Here is a 16,856-nt window from a genome sequence, read left to right as displayed (position 1 = left end):
GCTAATGCTTTAGTAGGCTTTAAGCTCTGTTTGTGGAAAGAGGGTCCTTATTTTAAAAACATGGTTCTGAATACTAAAAAACAGCCCAGCAATCTGAAATTTATTTCTACCACCAATCACGTAATTAACCAGCCGCCATGTTAAGGTAGCCATGGATGATATCACAACAAATTGATCAGGACCCTATACCTTATAGAAAAGGTACGAAACGCATTAATTAAACTTTTTTGTATTCTCACCATGAATATCAAGGAGATTTTCACTCTATTGCTTTGCTTCGAAGGGAACACGACTTCTCACATGGCGTCCAAATCCTTCCCATTAACCAAAAACCAAAACCCACCACACCACACTACATTGCTTTCACGTTTTCAAGATCCCAAAACAAACCACCCCACCACTCTCTCTCTCTCTCTTTTATAGACGCCCAACTGCCTTGTTTTTGCAACAGAGAAGAAACCAAGAAAACCCTCGTCAAGAAAGATGTGTTGTGGATGTAGAATGTGCATGCTGTGCACTTGTGTAATACTAGTGGCGATCGTGATTGGTTTATCGTTTGGTCTTGGAGTTTTCAAGAATGGGTTTCATAAGGTGAAGGACCATCTTGGTGTTTGTGATCCTAATGCTATTGGTTCACTTTGTGGTGGTGGTAAAGTTTCAAGGCCTTTCTTGGGTTTCCCAGCTTCTTCTCCTGGCCCTTTCTAGGGATAAGAAGACCTCTCTATTCTGCAAGGGTTGTAATTACTCTAGGAGTGTGTGTGATGTGATTACTGTTTTTTTTTTTTTTTATTGAATTCCAGTTTCTTGATCTGGTCTGCCTTGTTAATGACAGTAAGTTTACTTCAACTGAATTCTATCTAAAAAGTATTCGCAATTGTTTATGATTTTGGTGGTGCTGATCAGAGATTCACAGGCTATGGCCGCCGTTAAACTGATCGAGTGTGTGTTTGTTGTTATGGCAACTTTGAGAATATGATATATATATGCACAAGTGTAGTATACGTATAGGTTTGGATAATTGGAATCCAAACCTCGGTAGTCTTATAGTTAGGTCAAGATGGAGTAAATCTTGCATGAATGACATGCTTTTAACGGTAGAGAAAAATGAATCTGTGACATGGAAAAGCTTGAAACATCAAAGGGGAGGTCAAGGGCTTCCTTTGCTGCTAACACCTGCTAGCTATGGGAGAATGGACTTGAGAAGGGTGATGGCATGAACAAGCAAGAGAGGAAGGAAGTTTACGATGGACGTTCCTATGGAACTCCAAATAGATAAAACACCTAATTCTCTTGTTACTAAAAAACAGTCTTGGTACAAATCCCATTGCTTCCATGGCAGCTCAATTTGCTTTCTGCCTTTGTCTCTTGGGTTCAACTCTAAAGGTTTTGCTAGAGAGGAAGGAAGTAAAAATCTTGGAAGCCAAATTAGTCCATGTTTCAAGCCTATAAATCTTATCAATTAGCTCCCAATTTCCCCCCATTTCTCAATATGATCATGCCCTCAATTGTTTTGTTAACATTTTCCATCTAATTTTCATATTTTATGCAATAAAACGACCTCATTTTAAAGAAATTTTGATAAGAAAATCTAATAAATATTGATAGAAGGACTATATGATGGAGAATTGCATGAAACATTTAATACCTTAATTGATAAAATTTATAGATTTCACACTCAATCTAAATGAGCATATAAGCTAATGACTAAATTAAGGATTATCCAAAACATCATTAAGGTGGTGTTTGGTTAAGATAGAAGAGAGAAATATAAAAATACAAAAACATATTTAATTAGAGAAATAAAGATAGAGATATATCATAAAAATAATTTTAAAATAATTTTTTCTACTTTTAAAATAAAAAAAATATAAGAAGAAGACACGATCTCCACCTTCTCTTATATATCATAATAGTAACCAGATATTGCCCAGTATCTTTGGGGGGTATTTGGCAGTAAAAACTAACTTCTCTGACAGGCCACAAGCAAAGCAAGGCATGATTAAACCGAAAATTTGAAAGCCGAAAGCTGAAAAGTCTCAAACTTTATCCAAAAACCCAGCTCAACTCTGGTCAACAAAACCCACCTTCTCGTCTAAGATACCAAAACTTCCTTACAACCTTAAATACAAACACTCACTCCTATATAAACAAGACAGAAACCTGAAAAACCCAGAAGAGAAAGAACACCAAAGTGATCCAATCCTATCTTTTAAAATAAAAACAACAAGAAAGATGAGAATTACTGTAATGACAGCAGATGAACAGATCATATCTCTTGAAGTTGATCCTCATGAATCTGTAACTATTGATCTTTAAACCCTATTTGTTTTTTTCTTTCATTACAGCTATTTATTTGTGTAATTTTGATTGCAGGTTGAGAATTTGAAAGCTTTACTTGAAGTTGAGGTGAAAGATCGCTTTTTTGTCTTATTTGAATTGTTAGTGAAATGGGGTTGCTGGAATTTTATTTTATTATTTGTTATTATCTTTTTTAATGTTTTGAAAAACCCAATTCAAATTAGTTCATAATGAGTTCATTTATTGTTGTATGTTCCTTTTGTGAAGTGTAATTATTGAAAAATTCTGTATCGTCATTGTTATTATTTATTAGAGCACTCAAAGTTTCGATCTTTTCCTTTTTTGAATCCAATTCACCCTAGTTCTACGCAGGACTAAGAATTGTAGTCTTAATTGAAGTGTGATAATTGTGCAAATTTGGGATTGCTTATGAAGTATTGATTTTGTTTTGTTTTTGGTGTGAGAGTAGACACAGGTGCCTCTCCAGCAGCAGCAGCTGCTATATAATGGGAGGGAGATGAGAAATAATGAGAAATTGAGTGCATTAGGCGTTAAGGATGAGGATTTGGTCATGATGGTCTCTAATGCTGCTGCTCTTAGGTATATGCAGTTTTATCTCTGATTATTTTACCTTTTAATTTGCTCGTTCAGATTGAGCTGTCTTGTTTTTCTTGAATTATCGATTAGTGGTTATGTTTTTTTGTTGTTTGGTGACTTTCAGATGGAGTGCTTTTGTGACTAAAGTAATTTGAAATGTTGGTTAGTTTCTGTAGTTTGACATCTTAGTTATGCATCCATTTGTTCAACATGGGCATTGGTGATCCTATAATCAGTATATTTGTGCAAATTGTTTCGGGATTGAAACTTTCATGCAAAACTATAAAAATTGCAAATTTGTTTCAGTGCCCCCTCCAATAATTTGGGCTTAAATCCTGATGGATCTGCTGTGAACCCTGGAGCTTTCCAGCAGCAACTTCGAAATGATTCTAATGCAATGGCTCAACTATTACAGGTAAGATGGATGATTTTTTTTTGTTCAGTTTTTCCCTCACCCTTCAAAATCAGGAGACTTGTGCAATTTCGTTCTGATTTTTATGTTTTAGTTCAGATGAGAAAAGTCCTGCAATCTGATAAGTTAGTTCTCTGCTGAAAGAAGTTTCATTGTTCACTTGTCTATAGTGTCCATTGCATGTTTCCTAATCCCTTTTCTTTTTTACTATGGTGTGATAAGTGCGTTGTCTGATGCTATGATTTTATATTGAACACAACAGGCTGATCCTGAACTTGCCCAAGTTATTCTTGGAAATGATCTCAACAAACTCCAGGACCTTCTAAGGCAACGCCATCGTCAAAGATCTGAATTACGTCGTCAACAAGAAGAGGAGTTTGTGAGTACTTAGCTTTTACTGATGGTTAACTACCTTATCTGTTGTATCATGCCCTTTTATCGTAAGAAAACATTCCATATGTAATATTGTTCTTTCAATTGCAAATTGATTGTAATGTTGGCTGAAGAAGCTGATTTACCTGTATTCTGTCTGGTTTGTGCTGTAGGCCCTCCTTGAAGCAGATCCCTTTGATGTAGAGGCGCAGAAGAAAATCGAAGCTGCCATTCGTCAGGTGAGTATTATTTAATTCCTTAATTGTAAAGATTAACAGGCAGCGACCTATTAAATGTTTTTGGACATCTATATCCTTTTGTGTCATACTGGCAACAGTGATTGTGCAACTAATAAGAAGTCAAGAATAAGGTTTTTCCTTTTCATTTTTTTTAATGGTATGCAAGAACATTATGGGTGTCTGCAGCTTTCATTTCTGTGAGGATAATTCTCTTTTAGGGTTGTTATAAAGAAATATAGGTCTTTGTATCTAGTTCCACTCAAAGGCTTTCACTACCGATATTATCACGGGCATGCAATTTTTTCCCAGATGCCTTTTTCTTTGTGTCTTTTTTGATGTTTTCCATTCCTGCTAACTTCAAATGCAGAAAGGAATCGATGAGAACTGGGCAGCGGCCTTGGAATACAACCCTGAAGCTTTTGCCAGAGTGGTACATATGCTTTTCAACCTTGTGCTCTACAATCAAGTTTTGATTATTGGTTTTAAATTTCAAGTTTCATCTTTCACCTTTCAGATTATGCTGTACGTTGATATGGAAGTTAATGGTGTCCCTTTAAAGGTAGAGACAGTCTTTTGTAATATCTTTCAATACATACTGTTTGATCTACGGTCCATGTAATTCTTTCAATGTAATCATGATTTTGGTTTGTTTCTCTTGTTATTTTCATTTATTCCCCAAAACAGCTCACATCATGGGACTAGGACCATTACCAAAATTTTCTGCACAGTTTGATCAGTTTTCTCTTGCCAGCATTGAGCTGACGTGATCATGCTCAATCAAAACTTTTAGACACACCAATTTTTCTTTTTGTTTCAGGCATTCATTGATAGTGGTGCTCAGTCCACAATAATATCAAAAAGCTGTGCTGAGCGATGTGGGTATGTGCTATTCTTGTGTATTTGTTCATTTTACTATTGGTCAACTTTTGTGGTTATATGGTTTGATTTATAAGCATGAGATATAGGCCGACTCAATTCCTTTAAGTTGGTTCTTATCAACTTATCTCTTAAATAACAAAGTTGGTTTCTAGTGCTTGCATTTCTCTCTCATTAGCATTGACATATGTTAATTTAATGCTTCCTAGCAGTACTTTTTCTTTAGTGATGTTGATGTTACAGCTCACATGTTTGCTAGATATTAACATGGAGGACAACCTGTTTTGTCGTTGGCTTGTCTATTCAGATTGTTAAGACTTCTAGATCAACGTTATAAAGGCATTGCCCATGGAGTTGGACAATCAGAGATATTGGGTCGTATTCATGTAGCTCCAATCAAGGTACATCAATGGGGAACCATTTCTTGGTTAAAGTCTCATGTGTGTGGTCATACATGCAATTTTTACTTGGTGCCATTCAGTGTTGCTACATGCTTGCTTAAATGTATGTGTATTTGCTCAGGGACTTGCCTCTGTATATGGCTGTTTCAACACTTGTCTTGCACAGGCAAAACAAATGTCCTTTCATTTTCTAAGAGAATGAGTGAGAAAGAGCTATTTATCAATTCTTAATCTAATAGGGGCTGCTTGTGTGTATATGGTTACTTGACCAATTTGCACCCTTTATCCTCTCTTCTTTGGGATTTTTATTTTGATTTCAGTAATTGACCTCTGTCACTTCTGTCTCCATGCTCTCCATTAGTTTTCTACAAAAAAATTTACTGTCTTTAAAATTGTTTTAGATTATTGAGCATGTGTGCCTTGATGTGAATGAAGTTTTTTTCTTCTTAATCTCTTTACACTCCCATTTTTCCTTATGTCACCATGTCTTGTGCCCCTCTGTTTAACCGAAGAATGTTTCTTGTACTTTCTTTTGTTTACTGTGTATTGCTGCTACTCTCAACACATTGTGCTTAAAGCTGATGCTAATTTCTTTGTTTTCTTCTGTTTGTTCATCTAGATTGGGAATATATTTTATCCTTGTTCCTTCATGGTACTGGATTCTCCTAATATGGAATTCCTCTTTGGGCTTGATATGCTTCGCAAGCACCAGGTAGCACCAGCACTTTCTCTTCTATTTGATGGCTATTTGGACCTTTCACTGTTGAAAGTTTGTCTGGATGAATTTGTTTTAATTTTAGCCTGTTCATGCAGTGTATTATTGATCTAAAGGAGAATGTTCTGAGAGTGGGTGGTGGTGAAGTTTCTGTCCCATTTTTACAAGGTTGATCTTCCATCTTCTGCATTTGCTTGTTATTTCTAATGATGACTGTATTTCTTTGATATGCTTGATTTCTTTTGGTAATCTGGGAAAGCATTCAAGTCTTTTTTCATTTGATAAATTAAAGTGTTGCTGTTTTAGAAAAGGACATCCCACCTCGTTTTCTTGATGAAGAGAGGTTTTCAAAAGAAGCATCCAGCTCAGGAAACCCAGTAAGTCTTATCTTCAGTTATACACTATTACTGAAACAGATCCTTGTTAATGGTATGTGCTATTTAATCTGTGATTTTATGAACTGTTTTCAAACACTAAAGAAATCCCCTACTGTTTGAGCCTGTTGTGTACTTCAATTTTGGATAGTTTCTGAAATGGACACTATACTTGTATCTAAGGATATTGTTGTTATAGTTAACTGAAGTTCTTTAAGGTATTGATGTATTTTGCTATGGGCTTTACAGAAGAGAAACACTTAAGAGTTAACATTGAATTCTTGTTTTTCAAGCAATATCTTGGAGCTTTACAGAAGAAAAAGCCTTAGAATATTATTTGGTCATCCCAAATATAAAACATATGATTTTATGAATTGATGCTGATAGTTGCTGCTAATGTGAAAGCTAAAGTTTTGGCATTGATCCTCTTGATGTTTTCAGGTGACATCAGGAAAAACGGAGAAGAAGAATGATCCACCGGCCATGGGTCAATCGTCAGGTTAGTTCGTGATAGGATATATAATATAGTCTAGCATTCTGCTTTTATTTTCAATATACTGGTTCGATCATATGTAATCTAGGTAAATGTGGGTTCATAAATTATGCCATTGTAAATAGCTGTGTTTTAATCATTATAGATCCTGCTTTAAAATACCAAGGTGGTCCATGGATTTGATTCCCAGATGGTATCTAAATCTTTTCTTTCTTCTTGTGTTCCACAGGGGTTGCACGCAGCAGTGTGACACAGGTATCATCTTTTTTCTTCCCGTGGGAAATTTAGTCTAAGCTTTACTTCAACAGTTGGTTTCCTTCAACTTGAACCCGCAATTTGTTAAACATGTCACTTCATCAATCGTAACATATTCACTCTATCAGCCAATTTGAATGTCAATAATAGTTTTCTCACGTATTTGCTGCCAGGGACCTGACTTTGAAGCCAAAGTTGCAAAGCTTGTTGAGCTGGGGTTTGGAAGAGAGGCAGTTATACAAGCTCTTAAATTATTTGATGGAAATGAAGAACAGGCTGCTGGGTTTCTTTTTGGCGGCTGAATAACAATTATTCATTCTTTCAACAATATTATTCATTGTGGGGAATAATATTCATTTTAGTTATCCAATGACTTTACAAATTGAAGAAACTTTGTGCCAAACTCATTCATTCGAACCACAATCTTATACCTTCAAACAACCCTTGCAATTCAAATGGGTAGTAGACTTGTCAGATGCCCCTGAATTCAGTTTGGTTCACTTGGTTTTCGAACTTGTATTTTCTTCAACCCTAGCAATTGCCGCTCGTTTACATCAGCCCCAGAAGAATGTTCTTCTGACAGGTTTCTTGGTAGAAATCTATTGCGGGTTTGCGCAACCTTGGTAGGATTAGGGCACACGATTGAAGGGCAATTTTTTAACATCTAACTCCAACGGTAGGAATTATTTACAACGAATGAGAAAGCACATTGAGCATCCTTAACTTACCGGAATGAGAAATCACATTGTGCATCCTTCAAGATGAATTTCTTTCCTACCGAGAATTCTAAGGTAAATTATTTACACCGAAGTTGTTTTAGGAGCAGTACGCACCATGAATCTGCTTAAATTGAACAGCGCATTATGCCAACAGTAAGCAAACAAGCCATTGTCATATGCACAAGGTCAAAAAATTCATTTGCAAACAAGCCAGGCGGATAAGTTAAATCCATTAGCAAGTACAAGTGATAATTCCCTTATAGTGAATGTTTTTTGATAGCCGATACAGCATCTCCACACAAAAATTTCATGCCAAATTACACTCTGGCACTCAGCATTACAAAAATAACATGTAATCTCAATTCGAAAAGCAACACATACAAAAATGATCAGAATCTCTCAGCCAATCTAGCTGTAACTTGTCTAAGTTTTGAGTATACCTTTCCAGCAGGAGACCCTAAAATGAGGCTGCAAAGAGAATCCCTTGCAACTTTGATATTTTGAAAAGATCCTAATATGTGAATCTTGGTGTCAGCAATCACAATCCTTGTCTTGGTAGCGTTCTCAATGGCAAACTTTGTTTTGCCACCTTTACCAGACAGTCTCCCAATGGCACGAGACAAATGCTCACCTCGAAGAGTTTTAACATCTTTGATTTCAAAAGATTCAACATATAGCTCGTCCAAACGCAAAAGAGCAATGGCATCTATCACATCAAAACCTAGCATAAAAGCATGCACGAAATCAGCACACTTTTGCAGGTTACTAACATCAGGCGTGTCTGATCTAGTTTTCAACTCAACCTTCCTAGCTTTGAGGTTCATACGGACATCAATCTTCATTTGCTCATATATTGGAGTGTAGATTTCCATCCATGCTTTCTTCAGAGGTGAATACCGGTGTGGTGGAACCGAGACTTTTCTAAACTGAACTCGACCATCAGACATCTCATGAGCCTTCAAAGGCTCAAACTTTGGCTTTGCAGGCAAAGCTCCCTGAGACTTGTGTTCACGGGTTTCAACTTCCATTGATGCAGGGGCTTTGCTGGACTGTATTCTGACTGCACCTAATCCTGCTTCAAAATAAAATACATAAAAGTTCGATTTTTGAAAACAAAGTCAATAAGCATAAACAAAATCATTCAATTTGCTCTAACACCACAATTTGTAACATTCACATGGACAAAAACATTGAATTCACAGAACATCAAAACTTGAGATATAAGATACAAAACAAGTTCAGACAGAATCTTGAAGAAACAGAAACAATACACAAGGGATAACTAGTATTAACCATTAAATCAGATAACGATACTCAAATTTTCATTTATACCACAAGAAAAATAAAATAAAAATAGAACCAATTAACAGAAAAAACCTAAAAAATCTAAGATAGGAATCCGACAAACAAACTCCTCAAATAAAGTTTTCATCTTTCCATAGAAATTTTAGACTTTTCGCATCAACCAGACTGACTGGTAAAGAAACATAAACAATCCTCAACCAGAAGAATAGAAACAATGAACATAAAAAACCTCAAAAACACATTTAAGATATCACACCAGCCAAACAAACCTTTCAATTCCATAGAAAGTTCAGATTTTTCTCATCAACCATACTGATAAAAAGCATAAGAAAAATCCAAACTCCTCAGTTTTTTTTTAAAGAAAATCCCATTTAAAAAACAGCACGGAAAAACTAGAAGAAGAGAATTTACCCTTTAAACGCAGTCTCCTTGCAACCTTTTTCCCTCTGTCTGTGGCTGCAAAGCTTGAAACGTTCTCCAAGGGTTCAAGATTATGGTTTTTGTGTGTTGAAAAGACCTCCACCACGTGTCAAAATATCACTGGTTTGTTTGCTAATAAAATAACCTGCATTGTATTTTTTTTATAAGTGGGCTTGGATCTAAGTTAGGCCTAGCTTATAGGTCCAAACTAATTTCCAATTTAGACCAAATTGTAGTAATATTGTGTATTAAAATTCGTATTGAATCGGATTTTTTTATTTAGTTTCGTTAATATTGTTAAATATATTCATGTTGAAACGAAGAGTTAGTTCGATGATTAACAAAATTTGTTGATTTTTTTTAAATATTAGAGTTTAAATTAAATTAGGTTATAAAAGGCAAGACCTTTTAAGTTGGATATGAATAGTCTATTTTTTATTGGATAAAAGTAGAGAGCATTGGAGAAAAATATAAGTAAGCGTATAGATGTTTTACATTTATAAATTCTAATATTTGTACACTAGACTAGTTGCTTTTTATGCTTTAGCAAGTAGCATTTTGGCCACAAATTTCCTATGGCAAGCTTGCAGGATAACGATGATTGAAGAAAAAGGAACGAAGAAGTTGAAGAACGAACACGAGAAATGCATGTTTCATGTGCTCAATCTCTCAGTCAAGAGTGACCTGGTTGAGTTATCCTCCATCGTGTGATCTGTGAAGCGGATTTGACGTCGTCACTACAAGTTTTAGTTGCAACACTTGCTCCCTGTAATGAGAGGACTGTTTTCACCAAAGTTTGCCTTCTTCTGCAGTGAGTCGAGAGCAGGGAAGTATGAAACACAGGAAAACAGAGAATTGGACATAAAGAGAAATGATAAAACATGGTGATCCTTACATTTCAAGGCTGCCATTTGAGCTTCACTGAGGAATGCAGCATAGCCATTGAAACTTTTAGTGTAAATCATTTGATCCTCGACCTGCTCTTTTCTGCATAAGAAATATAGCACTAATGAATAAGGTGTAGTTCAAAACCAGAGAATTTCCATAACTTTTCGACAATGCAAACCTGTCCAAGAGTGATCCTAGCAGATCAAAGTGTGACCCTGTCAATTTTTGAACATCAGATTGTGATGGCAATGAACCAGATGGAGACTCTTACCATGTAAGCTATACAAGACTGAATGAAAGAAAAACCATCAACTCCATTGCCAACTTTACATCAACAACAATTACACACAAACCAACGAAAAGGTCGACGAGCCTTGCCTTTTGTGGAGCATAAGTAGAAGTCTGCAAGAGAGAGAAGAAAAGAAGATAAAGAACAAAAGGAAAAAACATTGAGATCTCCGGTGTCCTTAAGCTCTGTTTTCTTTTTACATTATGCTCTGCTTTTCCCCTGTTCTTAAGCTCTGTTTTCTTTTTACTATTTTTAGTGGTCAATCAATTTGTACTTCTATATTTTTGGAGAATTCCTACCTTTGATGGAAAAAGAGCGATTCAAGCACCAAATTTGAAATTCTCAACATTTTATCTATCTTTTTCAGGTTTAAATTAGTTATGGTCATAACAATCAAAACCAACGTAACAACAAACACAAAGCTGACAGTTTCCAGATACGTAGAATAACTAGATAAAGAAAGGAATTGGTATGTTATCTAAAAGCTAAAGAAGAGAAAATGTTTGAAGTTTTATTTTGTTAGAAACTTAGAATGAGATTCTCTTAGGTCAGGTGGTAAGATAGGTGGGGTTTTGGTCATGATCATAGGTTAAGCCTTAGGTTTCAATATTTTGGAGTTTGAGAAATGTTGGTATTGAATTCTTGGAAGATGAGCTAGGAAAAGGTCCCAACCATACTTTGTGACATTATGAATTCATTGCAAATGTTTCCTTTGATAGACATTCTTTCATGATAAGGGTTTATGAATCTAGTGCAACCTCACAAAGGGTGAGCATCAAGCATATTGGTTTTTGATTTTGTGAAGAGAGAGAAAAAAAAAAAACCAAAAACAAAAACAAGAGTGAAAGATCTTGTTTGAGTATAAACTCTTGCTATTAAGAAGTAGAAATGTGATTGCATTGAGACATCTTTTCTTTCAGGGAAAAAAATAAGCATCATTAGATCTATCAGGTTTCTACACAGATAACAGGGGCTCTGAACAGAAATCAGCTTGAATGGACCTTCTGTTTCAATGACTCCAGTAAGGCCTCACCACCAGAGGACTCCTGACGAAGTGCTTACCATCGGACCATGTCAATATTCCAAATGTATAATCTTTAAGCTTCCATTTCGGGGAAAGTTTGAATGTAACCTTAAATGTCTTCTCCTCACCTAGTTTCTTAAACTCTAAGGTGATAGGCGTAACCGAAACTAACACTCCGGTTGGTTCCCTGACATGGATATAGTATTTGCCAGGAGAACCAACATTTTTAACTCTTCGAGTAACTGTTATGGTGTCATTAAGATTAATAGCTGAGATTGAAGGATAGTTGAAGTCTGTCAAACTGAATGACTTTGGACAAGTGTATGGCTTATCTGTGAATAATTTCAGGCCTTTTGCAGTATAGCCTCGGCTGCATAAATAGTTCAAGAAATCATTAACAGTTAGATCATAAACTAGACCAGGATCTGCTGCACGGTTTGGCTGCACATGTCCTGCACCGTATGCAAATGGAGTTGCCCTGGTGTTGGACGAATCCAATATTGGATCCCCATTGTTATCTCTTGTCGTTGCTGTGGATGAAATCGATTAGTAAGACAATGATCAATGTCCAAAACGTATTTTCTAGCTCCAAAGAAAAAGAGAAGGAAAACTGTTCTGTACCAGTTGTCATGATAGCCGATCTGATAGCAGCAGGACTCCAATCTGGATGGAGTGATTTTAGAAGGCCAACAATTCCAGAAACATGAGGGCATGACATTGAAGTGCCAGATTCAGTGTTGAAGGGAATCCTACGCTTATCGTAAGCTGCATCAGTTGGTCCTGTTGCTAGAGTGAAAGCAGCAATTACACTGACACCGGGAGCAGTGATATCAGGCTGAAATGGATAGACCAAGTCATGTTCATTTATCACTGTATAGTGCAAGGCCAACAATAGCACAGACAGATTGACCGAAAAAAATAAAAACGAAGAACTACTAAAACAAACCTTGAGGATTGATTCTTCAAGGATATTAGGCCCCCTGGATGAGAAAGAAGCCATAAATGGAGCTGGCTTTGTTCCCAATTCTGTCCTTACATTGGTGATATACGCCCAAGGGTCCCTGATTTACATGCAGGTATGATCCCACTAAAATATCGGATTTGTCAAGCTCAAAGAGATTTCTTGGTTAAGTTGATATGAACTTACTTGGTAGAATTGAGGTAGGAAAAGACAGCTTGACCATCTGTAGAGATGATGTGTGCAGCAGGAAGTAAATGAGCGTCGGCAAGAATGCCATTGCCAGATTCTTCATCATTAGCCAAAATCATCCCAACAGCCCCAGCAAGAAGAGCTACATGTCCCTTTTCTACTCTTGGATTTACCCCTCGAAGGCATACCAATATCTTCCCTTTAACCTTTTTGGAATCAAGTGTTCCAGGTTTGCAAAGGTTGCTGCAAAATTTCATGCAATTACCAACTTAGGGCAATGCTATAGCAAAAAGCTTAGGGATTCACAAGTTTAGTATCGAAATATTTCGAGCATCCACAGATTTGAGATGATACTCACGCATCTTCTTCAGACTGATTAGAAGCCTTTGCCCGTGCACCACTGATCAATGGATAGAATTTTCTAGCAGGCAAGCTTTTTTGTGAAAGACTTACTCCCTAGCAAAGAGAACAAGATGATTAGTTAGAGAAAAACTCAACTCGTGTAAACTACAAGGTAATTCAATATTGTGAAAAACGATCCTAGCTAGTACTGAACTAGTAAGAAATCCATCATGAAGGGCCGTTAAAAGAACAGAGAGATTAGCCAAAGAAGCTCTCTCCTCGAGTTCCCTGTTGATTACCCTCCAAAACTATAATTTCTAGAGGGAAAAAGAAAATAACCTTGAGGTGCTTCCTGTTTCCAAGTGCAACATAGATTGTGAAGGCACGATCAAGTGTGCTGGCACCAACTGTTATCAGCCAAGGTGCCACATTTGATACCGATCCTGGTCCTGGTCCTGAATTGCCAGCAGAGGCAACCACAGTAATACCCTTCTTGAAAGCATGGAAAGAACCGATTGCAATAGCATCATCCGAGTATTCATCGATAGCCCCACCCAGGGAAACTGAGAGCACGTCAACGCCATCGCTTATGGCAACATCGAAGCCGGCCAAGATGTCTGCTTCATAGCACCCACCCTCATTCACACCTACAGCTGGCCAGCATACCTTGTAAGCTGCTACACGGGCACGAGGCGATCCGCCCTTGGCAGTTCCCTTGCCATTACCAAATACATTAGCTCCTGGAACAAAATTACCAGCTGCTGTTGATAGGGTATGAGTTCCATGGCCCTCAATATCGCGTGCAGTTTGAAAGCTGGAGTTGAGATGGCCAACAATTGAACCATAACCCTTGTTAAAGTACCTGGCTCCAATCAGCTTCCTAGTTTTTCGGCACCATAGGAGACAAGATAGTAAGGCAAAAGGTGAAGATTTGCATGCCATATGGGAGAATGCAAGGCCAGGCCCTGGTAAAATCTTGAGTATCATTTGAGCCCTAACCACTAAATGCACGAAAGCATGACAACATTGTGTTTGCAAGTTAGCACTGACAGACGATTGAGAGCTTAGTTTGTCACGGTGACTTCTACTGATATACAAAACCACTCTTAACTTCAGAACAGAAATAACATTTTTTACAGGAATAAAACCTCTCAAATTCGAATCCATGCACATAACAAGCAGTAATGACTTGCAATACAAAGCACTATCCCCTACTATACTTAAATTCGCAAACAGAAAGTTGAGGTCCTCGAGAGTGATGTCAAAATCCATATACCGTTTTTAAAATGTGAACATTTCTTCCAATTTCTCAAATGTGAAGTCCTGACCTACAATTTCTTTCGACATAAACAAAGAACATTCACAATTGTACCTAAACAAAGAACATTCACAATTGTGAAGTCTTATAAGGTATTGTTGTATAGGTAGTTTTCGCTTGAAAATACATGAAAATAAATTTTTTTAATATTTTTTAAATTTTTTTGACATCAACCCAGAAAACACTAAAAATAAATAAATAAATTTGATGTTTATTTTTTCTCAAGACAAACGCAATTTTCAAACACGCACCAAATGGGACATGTAAACAAGGATGCAACTAAGTCGTGAAAGACTTCACATCGTGATAACCAGGGTACAAAGAAAGAAAGAAGGAAAGAAAATTGCAAACAAAGTTATCCTATGTGGATTCGGTGCGTCGACAGACAACAGGGCCATGTGCATATCTATGTTAATGCAGATGTCAGAAACATATCAGATAGATCGGAAACAAGAATTTCAACAAATAGAGAAATGAGTATCTAAATAAAATAAAGCTACAGTGCATGTAAAGTTAACTTGCAGTACTAACCATGATCAAGCTGATTAACAATAATGACAACAGGAAGAAGAAGATTTGATGGAACTAATCAGTAATCACTTGAGCAGGATCATGTCAACATTTAGAAAGAAAAGCAAGAAAACTTTAATCTGATAAGGCAATACTACCCTGGACTACGCCAAATATTGTAACAGAAAATTGATTGCAAGTGGAGGAGGACATGGACCTGTTGCAAGGAACACCTTCTTTGGTTGCATTCTGACAGATTCCTCTCCACTTTGATGGAACTGGACCCAGTCCCTCATCACTAAAGCTCTTCGATTCCGGCCAAACACCTAGCACAATTCCATTTAAAATGGCAACACATTGTATTGCAATTGGCAAAGCTAGTACGGATAGTCGATCTTTATTTTGCTACTGACCCTACCACTTTTGCATATTCTAAATGTCCAAAACTCCAAAGAGAGGGGAACAAAGATCATAAGACTGCTATCAAGTTTCAAATTTCAAAACATCAGATTCTTTCTTGCAGTGGATAAACCATGAAAAAAACGCATGCAAATGATCAGGTTTCAATCATTTTAACTACCCAAATGACTGAGATTAGTTTCTTACTAATGACAAAGATTTAGTACTCACCAGTGTCGAGGTTACCAATGATCACATCTTCACCGTATCTCGCTTTCTTCCAAAGCGAGGATGGAGGAACCACCCCATCTTTCTCTAATCCAAGAAAGCCCCATGAATGTGTCGTGTGCAGTTTCCTTGCTTTGTTCAAGAAAACTGATATCACGTCCGGGTGTTCTGCATTGATTAACATAGATTAAGAAACCATTAGCAGAGCAAGTATCCTGAATTGTCAATATTACAATCAAACATGTGGAAAAACAGAGGAAACAGGGTTGAAGGATTTGTCTTCTCTTCTGCTATTGATTGATCAGTTATTTAACAATGAAATACAAGAATGTATGACTTGAAATTCTTACTGGCAAGTGCTGATGCCTCTTCCTCTTCAAGGACCGCGGAAAAACCATTTATGCTGTTAGTGTAAGAGTAAAAGATTTTCTCCTTTGCCTTCTCTTTGCTGTCAAGTAAGGATTGCAACAAATGAGCAAATTGAAGACACAGTTAAAAGGAAAAAAAAACTTAAAAGAAAAAATATAAACCTTTCAGTGAATAATCCCAGCAATTCATAATGAGAATCTGTGACTCGGTCAATATCAGTCTGAGTAGGCTTCAAACCATGTGAATGTGATCCCAAATACACTACATAAGACTGCGTGGGAGAAATTGTAATATTAACTCCTTTGATCAATATATATCTTTATGGAACTTTAGTACGCAAAATGAAAATTAAAAACTCAAAGAATTTGTCCAAAACCCATAATGATTTCTAGTACAAAAAATCATTGAAAGTTCATGTAGACGTAAAAGAAGCACACCATTTTCAAGGATCAAAGGCAGAGGAATGATATGATAAAAAAAGAAGAGAGAAGCAAAACATGGTTGCTCACCTTTTTTATGGCAAAAGTTGGTGGCTGTAAAAGAGAGAGAATAAAGAATGAAAGAAGTAATGGAGAGCTGATAATTGAAAGCCTCATTGCTTGAGAATGAAGAAATTATGAGAAGTGTAAAGGGTCTCTGCTTTTCCTCTGTTTTTATACTCTGTATTTGATTGATTAGTTTCAGAAGCAAAAAAATATTTTGAATTCGATTATAACGGACATGAAGGGAAAACATTCATTTTGGAACCAAAAGCTGAATGATTTTGATTTTATGCTTCTCTTTAAGGATTGCTACAGTTGTGATATGGCTGTATTTGATTGGCTTTATTTTATTTATATGCTTTATATATCTTATGTTTTGAC

At 36.6% G+C, this 16,856-nt stretch overlaps 3 protein-coding genes across 4 annotated transcripts; 1 reads left to right on the top strand and 2 right to left on the bottom strand.

The window, feature by feature from the left end:
- The first annotated feature begins 1,927 nt into the window (after positions 1–1,927).
- On the top strand, positions 1,928–7,423 carry LOC133702919 (protein DNA-DAMAGE INDUCIBLE 1-like). Its single transcript, XM_062127250.1, has 16 exons — positions 1,928–2,298; positions 2,374–2,406; positions 2,768–2,898; positions 3,202–3,310; positions 3,570–3,686; positions 3,853–3,918; positions 4,286–4,348; positions 4,433–4,477; positions 4,736–4,797; positions 5,102–5,195; positions 5,815–5,907; positions 6,009–6,078; positions 6,217–6,287; positions 6,726–6,783; positions 7,007–7,032; positions 7,206–7,423. The coding sequence occupies exons 1-16, from the start codon at positions 2,233–2,235 to the stop codon at positions 7,332–7,334; spliced, it is 1,233 nt and encodes a 410-aa protein (XP_061983234.1). The 5' UTR covers positions 1,928–2,232; the 3' UTR covers positions 7,335–7,423.
- Positions 7,424–7,928: 505 nt separating this feature from the next.
- Positions 7,929–9,610, bottom strand: LOC133702940 (uncharacterized). Of its 2 annotated transcripts, none has more exons than XM_062127279.1 (2): positions 9,468–9,610; positions 7,929–8,823 (listed from the first exon to the last, which is right to left on the bottom strand). In XM_062127279.1, the coding sequence occupies exon 2, from the start codon at positions 8,777–8,779 to the stop codon at positions 8,141–8,143; it is 639 nt and encodes a 212-aa protein (XP_061983263.1). In that variant the 5' UTR covers positions 8,780–8,823; positions 9,468–9,610; the 3' UTR covers positions 7,929–8,140. The 2 variants fall into 2 exon arrangements, with proteins under 2 accessions (XP_061983263.1, XP_061983264.1); XM_062127280.1 differs by having other exon boundaries at positions 7,929–8,826; positions 9,468–9,599.
- Positions 9,611–11,526: 1,916 nt separating this feature from the next.
- LOC133702817 (subtilisin-like protease SBT5.4) lies at positions 11,527–16,589 on the bottom strand. Its single transcript, XM_062127129.1, has 11 exons — positions 16,503–16,589; positions 16,155–16,264; positions 15,975–16,072; positions 15,628–15,792; positions 15,215–15,323; positions 13,509–14,049; positions 13,186–13,283; positions 12,825–13,070; positions 12,624–12,738; positions 12,299–12,512; positions 11,527–12,207 (listed from the first exon to the last, which is right to left on the bottom strand). The coding sequence occupies exons 1-11, from the start codon at positions 16,587–16,589 to the stop codon at positions 11,663–11,665; spliced, it is 2,328 nt and encodes a 775-aa protein (XP_061983113.1). The 3' UTR covers positions 11,527–11,662.
- Between the last annotated feature and the right edge of the window lie 267 nt (positions 16,590–16,856).

The sequence above is a fragment of the Populus nigra genome, chromosome 9, assembly GCF_951802175.1.
Source record: "Populus nigra chromosome 9, ddPopNigr1.1, whole genome shotgun sequence".
NCBI classification, from domain to species: Eukaryota; Viridiplantae; Streptophyta; class Magnoliopsida; order Malpighiales; family Salicaceae; genus Populus; species Populus nigra.
The sequence above is the reverse complement of the archived record's forward strand: the minus strand, read 5'-3'. Positions and strand labels throughout refer to the sequence as shown.

Coding starts and splice junctions, on each gene's coding strand:
- LOC133702919 (XM_062127250.1), top strand. CDS start 2,233: ATGAGAATTACTGTAATGACAGCAGATGAACAGATCATATCTCTTGAA. Junction 5,196..5,814: donor TTCATGTAGCTCCAATCAAG/GTACATCAATGG, acceptor TTGTTCATCTAG/ATTGGGAATATATTTTATCC. Junction 6,784..7,006: donor GGCCATGGGTCAATCGTCAG/GTTAGTTCGTGA, acceptor TGTGTTCCACAG/GGGTTGCACGCAGCAGTGTG.
- LOC133702817 (XM_062127129.1), bottom strand. CDS start 16,589: ATGAGGCTTTCAATTATCAGCTCTCCATTACTTCTTTCATTCTTTATT. Junction 15,793..15,974: donor AGAGGCATCAGCACTTGCCA/GTAAGAATTTCA, acceptor TAATCAATGCAG/AACACCCGGACGTGATATCA. Junction 13,284..13,508: donor GAAACAGGAAGCACCTCAAG/GTTATTTTCTTT, acceptor TCTCTTTGCTAG/GGAGTAAGTCTTTCACAAAA.
- LOC133702940 (XM_062127279.1), bottom strand. CDS start 8,779: ATGGAAGTTGAAACCCGTGAACACAAGTCTCAGGGAGCTTTGCCTGCA.